This window comes from Suricata suricatta, chromosome 1 (genome assembly GCF_006229205.1).
Source record: "Suricata suricatta isolate VVHF042 chromosome 1, meerkat_22Aug2017_6uvM2_HiC, whole genome shotgun sequence".
NCBI lineage: Eukaryota > Metazoa > Chordata > Mammalia > Carnivora > Herpestidae > Suricata > Suricata suricatta.
Window position 1 is genome coordinate 119419765 of NC_043700.1, and position 14308 is coordinate 119434072.

A 14308-nucleotide genomic window follows, 5' to 3' on the forward strand; every position below is an offset into this window, starting at 1 on the left:
ATTGTGTACCTGCTACACCCACAGCATAAACATGGCTCAAAGTAGAATAAATGTGATGTTCTTCAAATGTTTTGTTTCTGGGACATTTTTGATGGGCAAATGTCATAAAAGAGGGATTCTCCTGAGATTCGTGACTTCTCTTCCGATCCTGCGAATCCTAGTTTATCCCCATGATTACCTTAATGGGACCCACGTGCCCCCCACAAAAAGAAAAACCAGGAGAGCTTGTTTACATCACTGTGGCCATTTATTTATTGAGTATGTGCACATTCAGGTATAACTATGCTGATTATATTTCTCATGAGGTGTTTAATTAGAAAATGTAGCCCAAAACAAAACAGTACAGACATATACAAACTGAAAAATGTAAAGCAACAGAAAATAGAGATTAACAGAAAGGTAAACGGTATTTCAAAAATCCAAAAGCCAATACCTTAAAACATGTGGAGGATAAAGGTGACAAACTGATGCCACACTAGGTCTGTGGAAAACTATTCGGTGTTTTCTTTTCCCTCCTTTCTGTCTGAGAAGTCTCTCCTTCCAATGGGGATAATTAAAAAACTCTAAACATCACAAAAAGGCTAAAATCATACTAGATTCATACGTGAACAAGGGAGAGGAGGGGATTATTTTCCATAAAAGTGGTCCTAATATATTAACCCCTGAAAATGGCAGCAAGGAAACATTTCATTGTAGGTAACTTTTAACTATAAGGCTTCACCATCACTTGGAAAATTTCAACTCTTAGTTCTATCTGTCTTAACGCTGTGACCAAATGATGAGGCCTCAGTGTTCAGCTGTAAATGCAGCCAAGTCCGTAAGAAACAGGACGCCGCTCGGAGCAGAAGCAGGGGGGTCCTCTCTCGGCCTTTGCTCCGGTGGGCAGCGTTCAGCCTTCGGAAGTCTACAAAAATGTTATACATTGGACCCTATCACTAGCATTTTTGAATCTGGGAAATACAAGTGGGGATGTTTTAGAGTCCTATACTGTAATGTTAATCTGTAATTATACTAAGTACAGCTTTCCAAGATATACATTAGGAAAGACTACAAGTAAATGTTCTACAGTAAAGAGGTTAATACTTTAAAAAAATGCTACTGATATGAAATATTTGTAATCAGAAAAATAAATATTCAGGGAGCTCACCAGAAGAATAAAGTGCTCTGCTAGTTATTAAAAAATTAATGCTGGTGTGTTAAATATGGCATTTCCCATGGGAAAATGCAGAGATTCTTCTGGGTTATAATCAATATTTATTTCACAGGACTAACTGTTATAGGAACAGATATGAAACTTTGCCACAAAAGAGGACAAAGCACAAAGACAAAAGGATAAATTAGGAAGAAGCAATGTTATCCTGTTATCCTTTTAGGGACAAAATTCAGAGTCATGCAAAATTATGCTCCATGAATAGTGTGTGTAAAGAAAAGTCGAATAAAGATGATATGCTCAGTGTAAGATAATTTAATAAGAAATCCAGGTCAAATAAAATTCTTTAAAGGAAATACCTAAATGCCACTGACTTTTCAAATACTATCTTGGCACAGAATCTATAAAAGTAAAACTAAACAACCAAAAAAAAAATCTCTACATCAAAACAAAACCACCCATTTATTTTATATCGTTGAAAGAAAGGACTGACATTAAGTTATGTGACCACGCACATTAGCCAGCACAAACTCTACAGGTCATTTCAGCAGCAATGAGAAATAACGCACAATTCAGTCCCTGTACTCTATTTCAAAAATAAAACTACCTGCCTCCCTACAGCTGCAGGGCGAGGAGGTAGTTGGGGGTTGCTATTGGTGAAGTCACTTCATGTTACCCTTCTTACTCTTTTATTCCCAGTTAATTATTATCTGTATATAATATAAATCTGCTAGGCCATAAATTAACAGCTTTCAGGGCAGATGCCTTGCAAAGTTCTTAGGGAGGTTAAACAAATATTAGAGCCTAAAACCTCCCTCTGCAACAAACACGCACACAATGGAAGTGAAGCCGCTAGTGAGTTAAACGGCAGGGAGGGCTTGGGTTTAAAGTTGGTCTCAACTTTAAAAGCACCTTGCCTCAGACAAATTGGTATTACACCTTAGTGGCTCGTGGGCTTGCATCCACTCTGGAAACAGAGAAAAACTATCCAATGTCATAATCTGCTATCTACATAATCATTCTCCCAAGTAAAGAAAACAAGTAAGGAGCCAGTCTAACTGATCATGTTTCCCTCCTATACAACCAAGCTCTGAGAATAAAAGCTTCCCAAACTTCGTGATCACATTTGGAAGTGGTTCATCTATTACTGAGAGAGCTACTGAAGGCAAACAGAACAAAACAAAACAAAACACCCCTAGATTTTATCACATCCCAAAGCCAATCTTTTACTTTTCCAATGTAGAATTAAAGAAAATAATCTGCAAAGAGAATTCTCAAATGTTTATCGGTCAGTAGTACCAATCTGAAACTTATCTAATGGGTTTATTGTCTGAAAGGGCAGGGGATTTTTAAAAGTTATGGACACGTGCCTTGATTTACCAGAATTCCTAACTAACCACACTCTCTTCTACTTCCTCTCTTAACCTCAGCATGTGGGAATGGGGCAAATGGAGTTGACTAATATAGGTCATAAAACAATGAATACATAAATAGAAATGGCCATAGTTTAATAAAAGGCAAAATATTTGAAATTTATAAACTATATGGTGGCTTTTTGGAGGGGAAAAATGGGAGAAATACACGACACCTCCTATTGGCATGACGCATTTTGATAAAAATCTCATTGGTCTTACCCACTGGAATGATCGGCTAGAAGGCAAAAAGAAGTACATACAGTTTTTTAAAAAACTGACACCTACTACTGATAAAATTTGGTTTAAATTCATATTTCCTCTTTTAAAGATAAGCAGTATTTTTAAAAAATACATTTTACTTATTGACAGTGCAAGGCAATTTTCATTGCCATTTACAGATTTACTCAGATCTAACAAGGAAAGAAGGTATAATTATCTCAGCCTAAATGTTAGAGGTTTTTATTCTAAAATTTAATTCTTCACTAATTTATTCTATGATGAATTTAATAGTCAACCAGGAAACTGGTTTCTATAAAAGTTATTTTATGGGCAGACAATATAGGAAAAAAGTAATCATAAATGCCAAACTGTCTCTTTACTTTACTAAGCCAAATATTTCCTCATAGACTTGGTTTCTAAAACTAGAATTTATCCCTTCAGGGTCACTATTATTTTTCAAAACTCCTACAAATATTAAATCTAAAAATTCACTGGTAATTCTAATTCTCCTCTTTCTCTTCAAGTTTCTCCTCCACCCCTGATCTGCTGACTTTCAAAAATTCACAGAATGAGCATGTTTCTTGCAAAGTGGCTTGTCCTTCTTGGAGAAAAAGGTCTGGCCTTCCAAACTTTCGCAACATACCTGAAAAAGAAGCATTATTTAGTAGAATATCATTATTTTATCAAATATACCGAAGAAGGGGAAAATGATTTTTCACCTGCTGGGTAAGACCAAAGCACTTCAGTTGTATTAGACATTCTGATATTTAACGACTACAAGGATATTTCGTGTCATCTTTCAAAAGCAATGAAGAATGCCTCTTTTCTGGAATGCATTCTAATTTATTTAAATCAGTGATCACTATTTTTCTTTATTATGAGTGAAGCACTTGGCTCTAATGAAAAAATGAACATATAAAGAGGTCACATTAAATAGAAATTCTCTTCCCAAATCCTAAACAATGTCTCCTGTTGTAGGAAGCAGAGGACTCAGAGCAAGAACACATACAAGGGCTTTGCCAGATATTCCCAAGCCCTCAGAGCCATGGACACAGAACACCTGAGAATTCTTTTTAGTTCATTTCTTTGTTCCTTATAGTAAAAACCAGGGTCAACATCTGGCTACTAGAGGGTTATATAGTCTGTTAACAATCTGCATTTACACTTCATCTCTTTCCTGTTGCCTTTGGTTCATGTGACAGTCATGATCATCTCTACCAGAGAACAGGAGCAGGCAAATGTGCTACCGGCTGTCGCATTTTATAGATACCATGAAGTCTGCGAGAGGGAGGAGGTAAACAAGACCAGTGGTGATGTTGGGTGAAATTCTTTGATTTCAATTAACATTACTTTTTCCCCTTCATACAATAGGTATTGAAAACTAATTAAAAAAATAAGCATCTGAACAGAATATCTCTATTGGATATTTACTTTCTAAATTAAAAATAAAAGTCTTAAGGTAATGTGAATCTCTAACTCTATCTTCGTCATTAAAAATAAAACCCAAAATATTAAATATCAAATTAAATAGGTAAATATATCACTTCATCTTTATTAGTCTCAAAAAGAAAAAAATTATTCATGGACTATTGCTAAGGAAGGAAGCGAATCAACATATAGTTTGCTTCCATGCTTAATTCAACAACAGATATTTTTAGAATTGTTTGTTTCTATTTCAAGTACTCATGTTTCCCAAAATTACTAAGAACACTCCAATAAAACAGTTTTTTAAAAATGTCAAGGTCTCTTACTATTTTAAGAAACCTATATCTTCTCCTTAGAAACCTAAGTTAAAAATAGGACTCTCTCTAAAGGGGTAAGCATCTTGTTATGTGCCAAATAATTCCAAAAAATGCCAAAAATTTTAATGATCAATTTTCAAAATCACTGTAAAAATATTTTTAGGTGTGAAGGATTGAAAGATGCAGGACGTGTTATTTCCATTTAGTGCTTAGGCTAAAACCGGCCCTGCCGTGCTCCTCTCACTCGGGAAGAAGGGCTTACTCACTGAGCATACAAAGCAAGTGTCGTGCCAGGTAGAGCCCAGGGCTTCCAGGAACATGTCGCCAGCCTCTATGGGAAACTCACATCCACGGCATATGGTACCAAAAAGCGCATAATAATCTGCATTGGGGTGGGGTGTGGGTGGGAGACATAATTGAAACATGACTAAGCTTCAGAATAATAATCCCTAGAAAGCAGCAGCAAAATTGGAATTAAATGAGAAGATGAAGACAAAGCTACGAGTAACTGGAAAATTTTGAAGAGGGCATGTTTTGGCTTGAGATATATGTGCAGCATGGTGCAGGTCACTTGCGGGGTAAATGTTATTTATTTACATATTTTAACATCCTTTGTTCTATTTTTCCACATAATACTTCTCACTTGTCTCCAGCTACTTCAATGTCCAACTATGTATGAAGAACAACTCTGTTCTTTGCTAAGTTATCAACAGACATGACTGCTTTAACAAGAGACAACAGAACTTCCAAAAACTAGCAACAGTAACACTAAAGAACATAAATCAAGAAGAAATATTGGATGTCACCATATTTCCTAGCGTATCTAACTTGGTAGGAAAGAAAAAAAGTCACAAGAAACTTCCACAAGTGCCCTGACAGAGGTTCTAGCTGGACTGTATCTTAACCGTATTAGCCACTATTTCTTTTGCTGCAATTTCCCTTCAACTGTATGACTTTGTGCTGAAAATCCTTAGCCAGAGAACACCATTTACTTGACACAGATTACAGTTATAAAATACCAATAGATTTCCTTCTGAAGAAAGCAGTTTTGATAAGATGTGTCTTTATTATTGCTAATTAGAACTTACTGGCAATTTTCACTTACACAGCCACTCTCACTACTTGTGTTTACTCCAACCTGGGCTGGGGCAGAAAGCAGACTATCATTTCCAGCTTGATTTACCTTTCTTAACAATCTTCAATATTCCTTAGCACCATTTTTTCAACACCTCGCCGTTGGGTCCTACTATATGCCAGGCACTGTTCTAGGCACTGATGGGTGGTATTGCGGTGAAGAAGACAGATGTGGCTGCTCTCTTTACAGTGATTATATTCTCATTGGGAGCAGGATGTTGTCATTTATTGTATTTTTCAAACAAATGATAATAAATGATTTCAGATTGTGAAAAGGACCATGAAGAAAATAATCCTGTATGATACAGAATAGTTAGGGGAGGTATGTAGCCCTCCATTAAATAGGTGGGTTAGGAAAGGCCTCTCTAAGGAGTTAACAGTTGGGCTGAGGCTTGATGGAAAAAAAGAGAAATCACCACAGAAAAGCTGTGGAAGAACATATAGGTTAGAAGAAACAGCACATACAAAGGCCCTGAGGCAGGAAGTATCCTAGCATGTTCAGAAAAGCAAAGGGGTGAAGTGTGCCTGACAGAGGGTAAGGTGGTAGAAGACAAGACTGGGAAAGCAGGCCTAGTAAGGAGTATATGTTTACTCAAGTGGAAGCTAAGAAAGGTATTGAGCATAATCTAATTCACATTGAAACAAGTATTATCATAACTTCTATTTAAGGGTTGGGGAAAGAAGATAGACCATATTAGTTGGTGATTAGAGCATCCAGGCAAAGGACCGGTTGGATTCAGTTGTGACCATTCAGGTGAAGAGAAGTGAATGAACTTACATACACTGAGGGTACTGCTAGAATTTACTAATTACATTTGATATGAGGAGAGTAAGGGAAAGAGCAGAATCTTAGATTTTGGGATAGTGGACAGTGGGGCATTTACTGAAATGGGAAAGCCTGAGCTAAAAACGTGTTGGAGATTAAAAAAATACAAAAATAGAACAGGTTGATTAGAAGTGACATTTAAATAAATCTTCAAAAATATTTTTCCCTTTCTGTACTCAATTTTGGGGTTTTAAAAAGTTGACTTCTTAGACTACATTAAATATGATATTAAGGCTAAGTAGTTGTATATGTATTCAGCTAGACAGGGACTATCTGCCAATTAGTCAAAATTATGCAAAACTTAATTTTAAAACAAAGAAATAACCAGCTCTTTCTTCAGAAGAATTAAGTGACATTACAAAATGTGAAATATTCTGATTCAATCGGGGTAGCCACTTCTAGCCATCCTGTCCCCAGACAGCCCAGGGATAAGATAGTTCACTGGAATTTCCACAGAGCTTCCTGGTGGATAGTCTGGCATAGATTTAGACTGGTCCTACATAGGAGCTGAAAGGAATGAGTGAGCAAAAAGGTCAAGTGATGTTGACTAGACTCAAATTACAAGTTGACTGCTCCTTTAATTTAACTAGTGTACAATATTCCCTTCCTCCAGCACCACACTTCAAATTTCAAGGCAGATCAACCATAAAACTTTAAAGTGGAAATGCAGTGGTAATGAATGCAGGCATGATAAAGGGAAAGTATTTTATTTTTTGAAACATATGTGTGGTACTAATATCTAAGAGTAATATTAATAAATAAGTGTTATAAAAGCTCACTTACAGCCTTTGGAAAAGAGAAGGAAGTGTTCAGAGTTCAGGTAATAAGACAAATGTACCAGACTGGTCCTCAGAGTCCAGTTTATTAAAAATAATTTTACTAAGGGAGCAATCCAAGCCAAGATTACTCCCCATTCAGTAAGAGTAACAAAGGGCTTCCAATGTACTTTCAAGGCAGTTGCCTTAAAGAGCAATTCAATATCATGTTCAATAGCTGAACACTTCTCATGCTTGTAACCACTCAAAACTCACCATTGAAGTGTGAAGAGGTGGCTTTAAGCTAAACAATGTGGTAGAATTCATATCCATAAACTAGGGATTCAGTAAAATATTTTCCTACTAAATAATGCTTACATGCTCACTTCTCTTAATGAAACTGGGAATATCTGTTTTGATGAAATCACATAAAAATTTTACATATTTTTTGCTATATATTTAGAGTAACATTAGATGCCCCCAAACAATTCAGAAATCTACCTTGCCCCCTATTTCCTTTCAACTTTGTAGTAATGTAAGGGTTGAGTTTATTCAAAACTTAAGAAACTAATAGCTTCCGAATCTTACCAGTCTCACAGTACGGTTCACCATCCTCCAAGTGAAAAACATTATTACGAATGGGTTTTCCACAGGCCACACACACAAAACAGGAAACGTGCCAAGTTTGTTTCAAAGCATTGATGACTTCCTGTTATAGAAAGGCGATTGGACATAAAGAAAGATGGTTATACACAGATGCTCACTCTACTAGTTGTACCAACATAGCTCCTCTAAACGGACTAAAATAGGCCCATGCTTTGTCTTTACCATCAGCTTCCTCTGAAGACAGACTCACAAATGGTCTACACTGATACACTATATAATATGTGTGTTTTCCACCAATACACATCAATACTTACTTAAATAATATCTATTATGTTACTTAAACATTATACATGGGGTGAATAAGCATTTCATAAGTGCTTGCTACAATACATTCTGCTTTCTCTCAAAAGAGTGTTGGGGAATATTAACTTACAAAGGTTTCATAGTATTATCTTGAAATTCTCACGGAGGAAAAAAGAGAAAAGGAAATCTCATGGAGGAAGGGAAAAACATTTAAAAATTAAAATAAACCTATGCTTTGGTGCATTATGGGAACGATAACATAATCAGTGTGATACAATCAGTTTAACACATGGTTAGGGTTCTGGAAATCAGCTGTGACTACATTAAGCACACATTCAAATGAGCATCTAAAATTGGAACCATAAAGTATGGATTCTAGTTAACAATGACCCTACGGTTAAAAATACCAAGCATCAAAGACTTGGGCTAGATTTTAATTAGGAAGAGAAGTCTTAAGAAGCTGGTTTTGCAAGGAATCATTTCTTTGGATTGAGAGAGACAGAGTCATTAAACATTATTTTTGAAGATTAGTTAATAAAATGGGAAATAACTCTTTCCATAATATTTATCACAAAAAGAAGAGGATGCTACACATGAAGTATGGTTACAATTTTGTAAATGAATTACTTACGAAGAGCAAACTGAAAAAAAATGCACCCTAGGCTTAACAGGAATTATCTGGGATGGGAAAATGTACAGGTCATTTTCATATTCTTTACATATTTTTTGTAGTTTTTAATTGTTGTAAAGTGAAGTATTTTTTATAATAAAAAGTTGTCAAAATACAATGTTACATGGTAAATTGTTAGCCAAAGAAAATGCGACAGTTCAGTAGTGATGGATAGTGGGAAGAAACGGCAGTTATTTAGATGCATAAAGATAATCATGAACATGCAAAACAAATGTACATGGAACCAAATCATTTCTCAAGGCTCTTAGCATTTGCTTCCCTTTCTATCCTTGAGACAGATTCCTATTCCTTTGAACAGGCAATCAAACAACTAAAACACAGTCCAGAGGATCTGTCCCTGTAGTCAAGTTCTGGCCCATCTCTAAGGCGATGAGGATAAGATTTCCACTTCCTAGAACTTCATTTGATTCTAAGACTGTTACCTGACTTTGTGTTATTATTCTAGAATCTATAGACTCTATTTATATACTGGAACAATTAACATATATTCAACTTATTATCTGTCATTTGGGAAGGTATAGCCTATATCATGTTACTCTTTTGTTCCCTACATATGGTACGAATTAATAATACAGAAATATTTCACGTGATATATTTACAATTTAAAGTGTCCTCAAAGTTTTAGACCCATTTAAAGGTGTAATATGAAATTTAAACTACTCAATAATTCATACTAACTTTCCTCTCAACTGATACGAATTCAATTTTCATTATTATATTTTTATAGAGAGAACAGCAGAATTCAGCAATGCCATCTCCATCTTTTGTATTAGTTTTATTGAGTTTCGTATGAGACCAGGCACCTTGGCTACTTCTCAAATAAAATTCCAACTCCTGGTCACCCATAGGAAATGACTGGCCCTTTCTTTGTAAATTGCACACTGAGTATTCCAGAGCAGGAAATTCATTCATTCTTCATTATTTATTATGTATCTAACTCCTCCATTACTCCCTTTTTGGAAAGGAAAAAAAAAAAAACAGTGGTTAGATTATTTTCCTATCACATGTCTCCTCTAATATAGGTTATATTTTTAAACTTTATATGCATTTAAGAAAAATATATCATTTATAGGCTTCATGTTTTATATATTTCATGAGATCTGTGCCCTGTGCTTGAACCCTGACAAATGGGGAAATGCTGGTCTCATAAAAGCTATGGAATTTAATTTAAAACAGTGAAGGTGTCAGTTCTGAGAACTCTGATGTGTGTGGTCCTGTGCGACCTCTTCATTCCTGAGCAAACAAGGTCCTGTTGAGGTAGCACACCCACAGTAAATTATTTTTTCCCCACAGTGGCTAGACTTTCGCCAGACAAGCGAGCACTCAGTAAGACAAAACCAAAGACAACTTAACCCCACGAGTCCGATATACTTCTACAGAGGTCTATTTAGTTTTGCTTTACAATAATAAACAGTGATGAAAACACAGAGGGGATCAAGCAAGAAGAAAATAAAAAGGAAAGCTGATGTAAGGGTTTCACAACAAAATAATCATTGTGCTTTAAAGCTCACTCAGAATAAACACAGGTTTCTGATACTCACTCCAAGGATCTTCCTTTGGCATCGACCGCATTCAGGAGCGAAGAATTTCTCATAGCACAGCTCACAATATAGGGCTCCCTTTTCCTCTACAAAGCCAATGTAGGCCATTGTATTTTTACAGTGAGCACAGTTAAATTCTTCTGGGTGCCAAGATTTCCCCAATGCCACTAGGAAGGGTCCCCTGCCGGAAGAAAAGAGATCAAGTTGGTTGGCTTGGGTATTAAAGTTTCTACAGTTAGCTTGGACAGAAGGTCTTTTACGCAATGTCCAAACAATTAAATACTTGCTTAATTATCCTTCTCAAGCGCTGTAAACACGGGTGCAGTAAGTTTATATAGGAACTCTCTGAACATTTCTATGAGGAGAGTAAGGGGGAGGAGTAAAAAGCACTTAAGGGAGTCCTTCAAGAAAGGCCATTTCCCTCACTTTTTTTCATCTTCCAACAGATGTGGTGTTTATGTTTTTTGAGTGGCAACGAGTGGGTCTATCTGCATCATGATTAGATTGAGAATAAGGATGTTTTAACTCTGACAAAGTATGATGTAACCATGAAAAAAAAAATATACATGGTTTAGGCAGAGATGAGAATTTGACATTTCTATAAAATAAACAAAAGAGAAATCTCAATTCAGTAATGTCAAGAGTCTTAAAAATAGTATTATTGGGGTGCCTGGGTGGCTCAGTCGGTTGGACATCTGACTTTGGCTCAGGCCATGATCTCACAGTCCGTAGGTTCGAGCCCCATGTCGGGCTCCGTGCTGACAGCTCAGAGCCTGGAGCCTGCTTCAGATTCTGTGTCTCCCTCTCTTTCTGCCCGTCCCCGGCTCGCTCTCTCCCTCCCTCTCTCTCAAAAATAAAAAATAAAGACATAAAAAAAATAATATTATTAGTTGAGAAAACACTGTAATTTTTGTTCCGCCACATTGTTTCATATACTTATTTCTTAACTCTACCAAACATATCAAATGTTTATAGCTCCTCCAAATAGATGATGGAAACTGTCAACTGGATATTAGAGATTGTTTTGAAGCTACTTAGAAAGCTTTTATTTAATTAAAACATGGCTGATTTTTAGTGCACATTTGTATCAAGGTAACAAATGTTTGTAAAGAGATTTTTTTCCATTAAATACTATAGAGTCATGAACTGATAAGATGAGTTTGGTTTCCCTGACAGGAATCCATTATGAAGCCTTATCTAGTCGTGAAGCCTGCGGAGATGAACCATTCTAGCCTCCCAACGCACTTTTCAGTAGCTCCACCACACTAATTTGTATTCATAGAGAGGCTTTACCTCCGAGGCACTTTTACACTTATCCAATTTGTCCATGCAACATTCCTGTGAGACAGACCAGGGCAGTTATTACAAACTCGGTTTAACAGATGGAGTAGCTAAGATACAGAATGTTCAAAAGATATGACAAATATCCTAAAATCACTGATGGAGCTAGGGCCAGAAGCTGAATTTCCTGATTTCTAGCAAACTGATGTAGTCAACTGAATATTCTGCTTCTCATCTCATCACCATCAATTATCATCACTGGGTGACCACAGGGTTCACTGTCAGTGAGCACGGATACCTGACTCCTAGGTAGAGTACTAATAGGAAAAGTCACAGTAATGACCACCACAAAATTGAAACATTTTTTAGCCTTTCACAATAACATAAACCTGAGTATTCAGTAACTCTTTCCCATTGGGAAATTCTGTGCAAATACATTGATGTTTACCCAGAACCAGCACCTAATTCTCCAAGAGTCAAGAAAGTAAAAAGGCTCTTGATGAATGATAAAAATGTGTTCTGTGAGGTATAAGAGGATATTTTCTAGTCTCATTTTTGTTAACTTGTCTTTTATTAATAACGTGATGCCACCACTTTTATCAGCTGATGCATGCAGTTCTCCTTACATTTGAGACAAACAGCTTATTATTTATTATGTTTTTAAGCTTTAGGGCACCAGAGTTTCCTTATCACTAACAAGGAATGTCTTTGTTAACTAATTCTGGCCAAAAAAAGAAAGGGCAATAGATCACTTAATTCTGTAACCAAATATGTTACTTTGGGTAGACTGTCCCTCAGTTTTTAGCTGGATAATAAATAAGAATCCTACTCAATAAGATCCTCACTCTCATTGCCTCAGTATATATTCAAAGATAAACCAAGGAGTCACAATGCTCAAAGCTGGACAAAGTTTCATGAGTGCACTGAGCTTTTCCACCAGGTGGGTTTCTGGTTATATAAACTTGAAAGATCTGCCAGGTTCAATGTACTGTGACCGTCACATAGAGTATGGTGGAACTCTGCTAACATTTGCTTGGACACTAAAGCAGATTCCAAAGAATTTGTTAGGCTGAATTTTTTTATGATGGCACATCCTCAGCTCCTCCACAGGTTGGATGATGGCCCCTGAAGGCCTATATCTTTGTTCAGACAATTTACAAAAGAAGTCAATCTAATCAAACTCCATATTCTGTATGGATGCACTTGAAATAAAGAGCTTTTCTCCAGGAACATGTTGTCAGTGCCAGCAAATATTTAACAAAATTCATCATTTAAGAACAATTGATTGAGGAACACACAATACATTTTTAGATTTTCTAAAATATGTGTTGAAATCAAGTCAGACCAGCAGAGAAGAACGTTCTGCAATTCATAGCACACTTGGCCTGACCCATTCCACAGAATGACTCCTTTAATGACCGGTGCTCAGCGTGGACACCATCAGTCTGCACTGACAACTTGTCCTAGGAAATAGCTCTATGACAGTCACCCTTGCTCTTCTTCTAAGTTGCTGTTGAGAGTGTTACCTGTTGGATCACACAGGGTCATTTTCACATGGACTCTCTGGAGAAAGTCCTTCCAGGTTTTTGTAACAGAACAGTTTTGGTTCTTCTAAGCAACAGGCTTTTTAGTCATCTTACAGTAAATTTAAAAATTAACTTTCTTTTCCTTGTTGACCACTAGAAGCCTTAAATCCAAATTTAGTTTAACACTAGACAAGTATGTAAGGTCATTATTATAGGTTTTGTCAAGTCTCAATGAGCGTATTTTTGACCAGTCTTCATTTTTAATGGTCCTATTCATGATTTTCATTCTTCTTTTGCTTCCTTTTGTAATTTAGAAGACTTTCTTATATTTCATGTATTCTTTAAAATGTTTTTAAAAGGTTTATAAAATAGTGCCTAGTACAAATAAATAAGTTAAAACTATCATCCATTGAGGGACACTTGGGTGGGTCAGTCAGTTGAACATCCAACTTTGGCTCAGGTCATGATTTCATGGTTAGTGGGTTTGAGGAGCCCCGTGTTGGGCTCTGTGCTGGCAGCTCAGACCCTGGAGCCTGCTTCAGATTCTGAGCCTGCCCCTCTCTCTGACCCTCTCCCTCCCCTCAAAAATGAACATTAAAAATTTAAAAAAAACTATCATTGATTGAAAGAATAACTTTTCAGATGCCTCCTTAGTTTCTTACAAATCTGAATAGTGAAATGTCTTAACAACAGTAAAGAAACTCCCTCTGCACCTTTAAAATCTGAATGGAAAATAACCCTTGCTCCTGCTGGAGCTCCTTTGTTAAACATGCTCAGTGTGGTACTGGCCCAACCGGGTATTCCCTGGCCCAGCTGAAAGAGTACTTTTCCCAGCATGTCCTTGAAGTTACGTATAGATGAAACAATGAAATCTCTTATATGTAACAAAGTACGCTCTCTTCTGTATTGGCGGAGAGTAATTTAACAAATTCATTAACAGAGGATTAACACTGAAGAAGTTCTTCTTGTTCCAAGTAGATTGGTTTCCATCTGTGACCTGGACCGACAGGCTTGGGTCAGAGCAAAGTGGAATTAAGTACGCAGCTACCTCTCTTCTGGTCCTCCGCCCACCGCCTTTCCCAAACATTCCCTGACTGACAAAGGAGACAGGAAAGAGTT

General features: G+C 36.6%; 1 protein-coding gene across 7 annotated transcripts in view; it reads right to left on the minus strand.

The window, feature by feature from the left end:
- Positions 1–228: 228 nt before the first annotated feature.
- The window catches only part of PDLIM5 (PDZ and LIM domain 5), a 219668-nt gene continuing 205588 nt past the window's right edge, over positions 229–14308 (minus strand). For all 7 annotated transcript variants that reach the window (XM_029943120.1, XM_029943119.1, XM_029943116.1 and 4 more), the window contains 4 exons: positions 10383–10563; positions 7830–7950; positions 4793–4908; positions 229–3427 (listed from right to left, as the gene is read on the minus strand). In XM_029943120.1, the coding sequence (XP_029798980.1) occupies positions 3338–3427; positions 4793–4908; positions 7830–7950; positions 10383–10563 (508 nt within the window). In that variant the 3' untranslated portion in view covers positions 229–3337. The remainder of the gene's footprint in view (positions 3428–4792; positions 4909–7829; positions 7951–10382; positions 10564–14308) is intronic.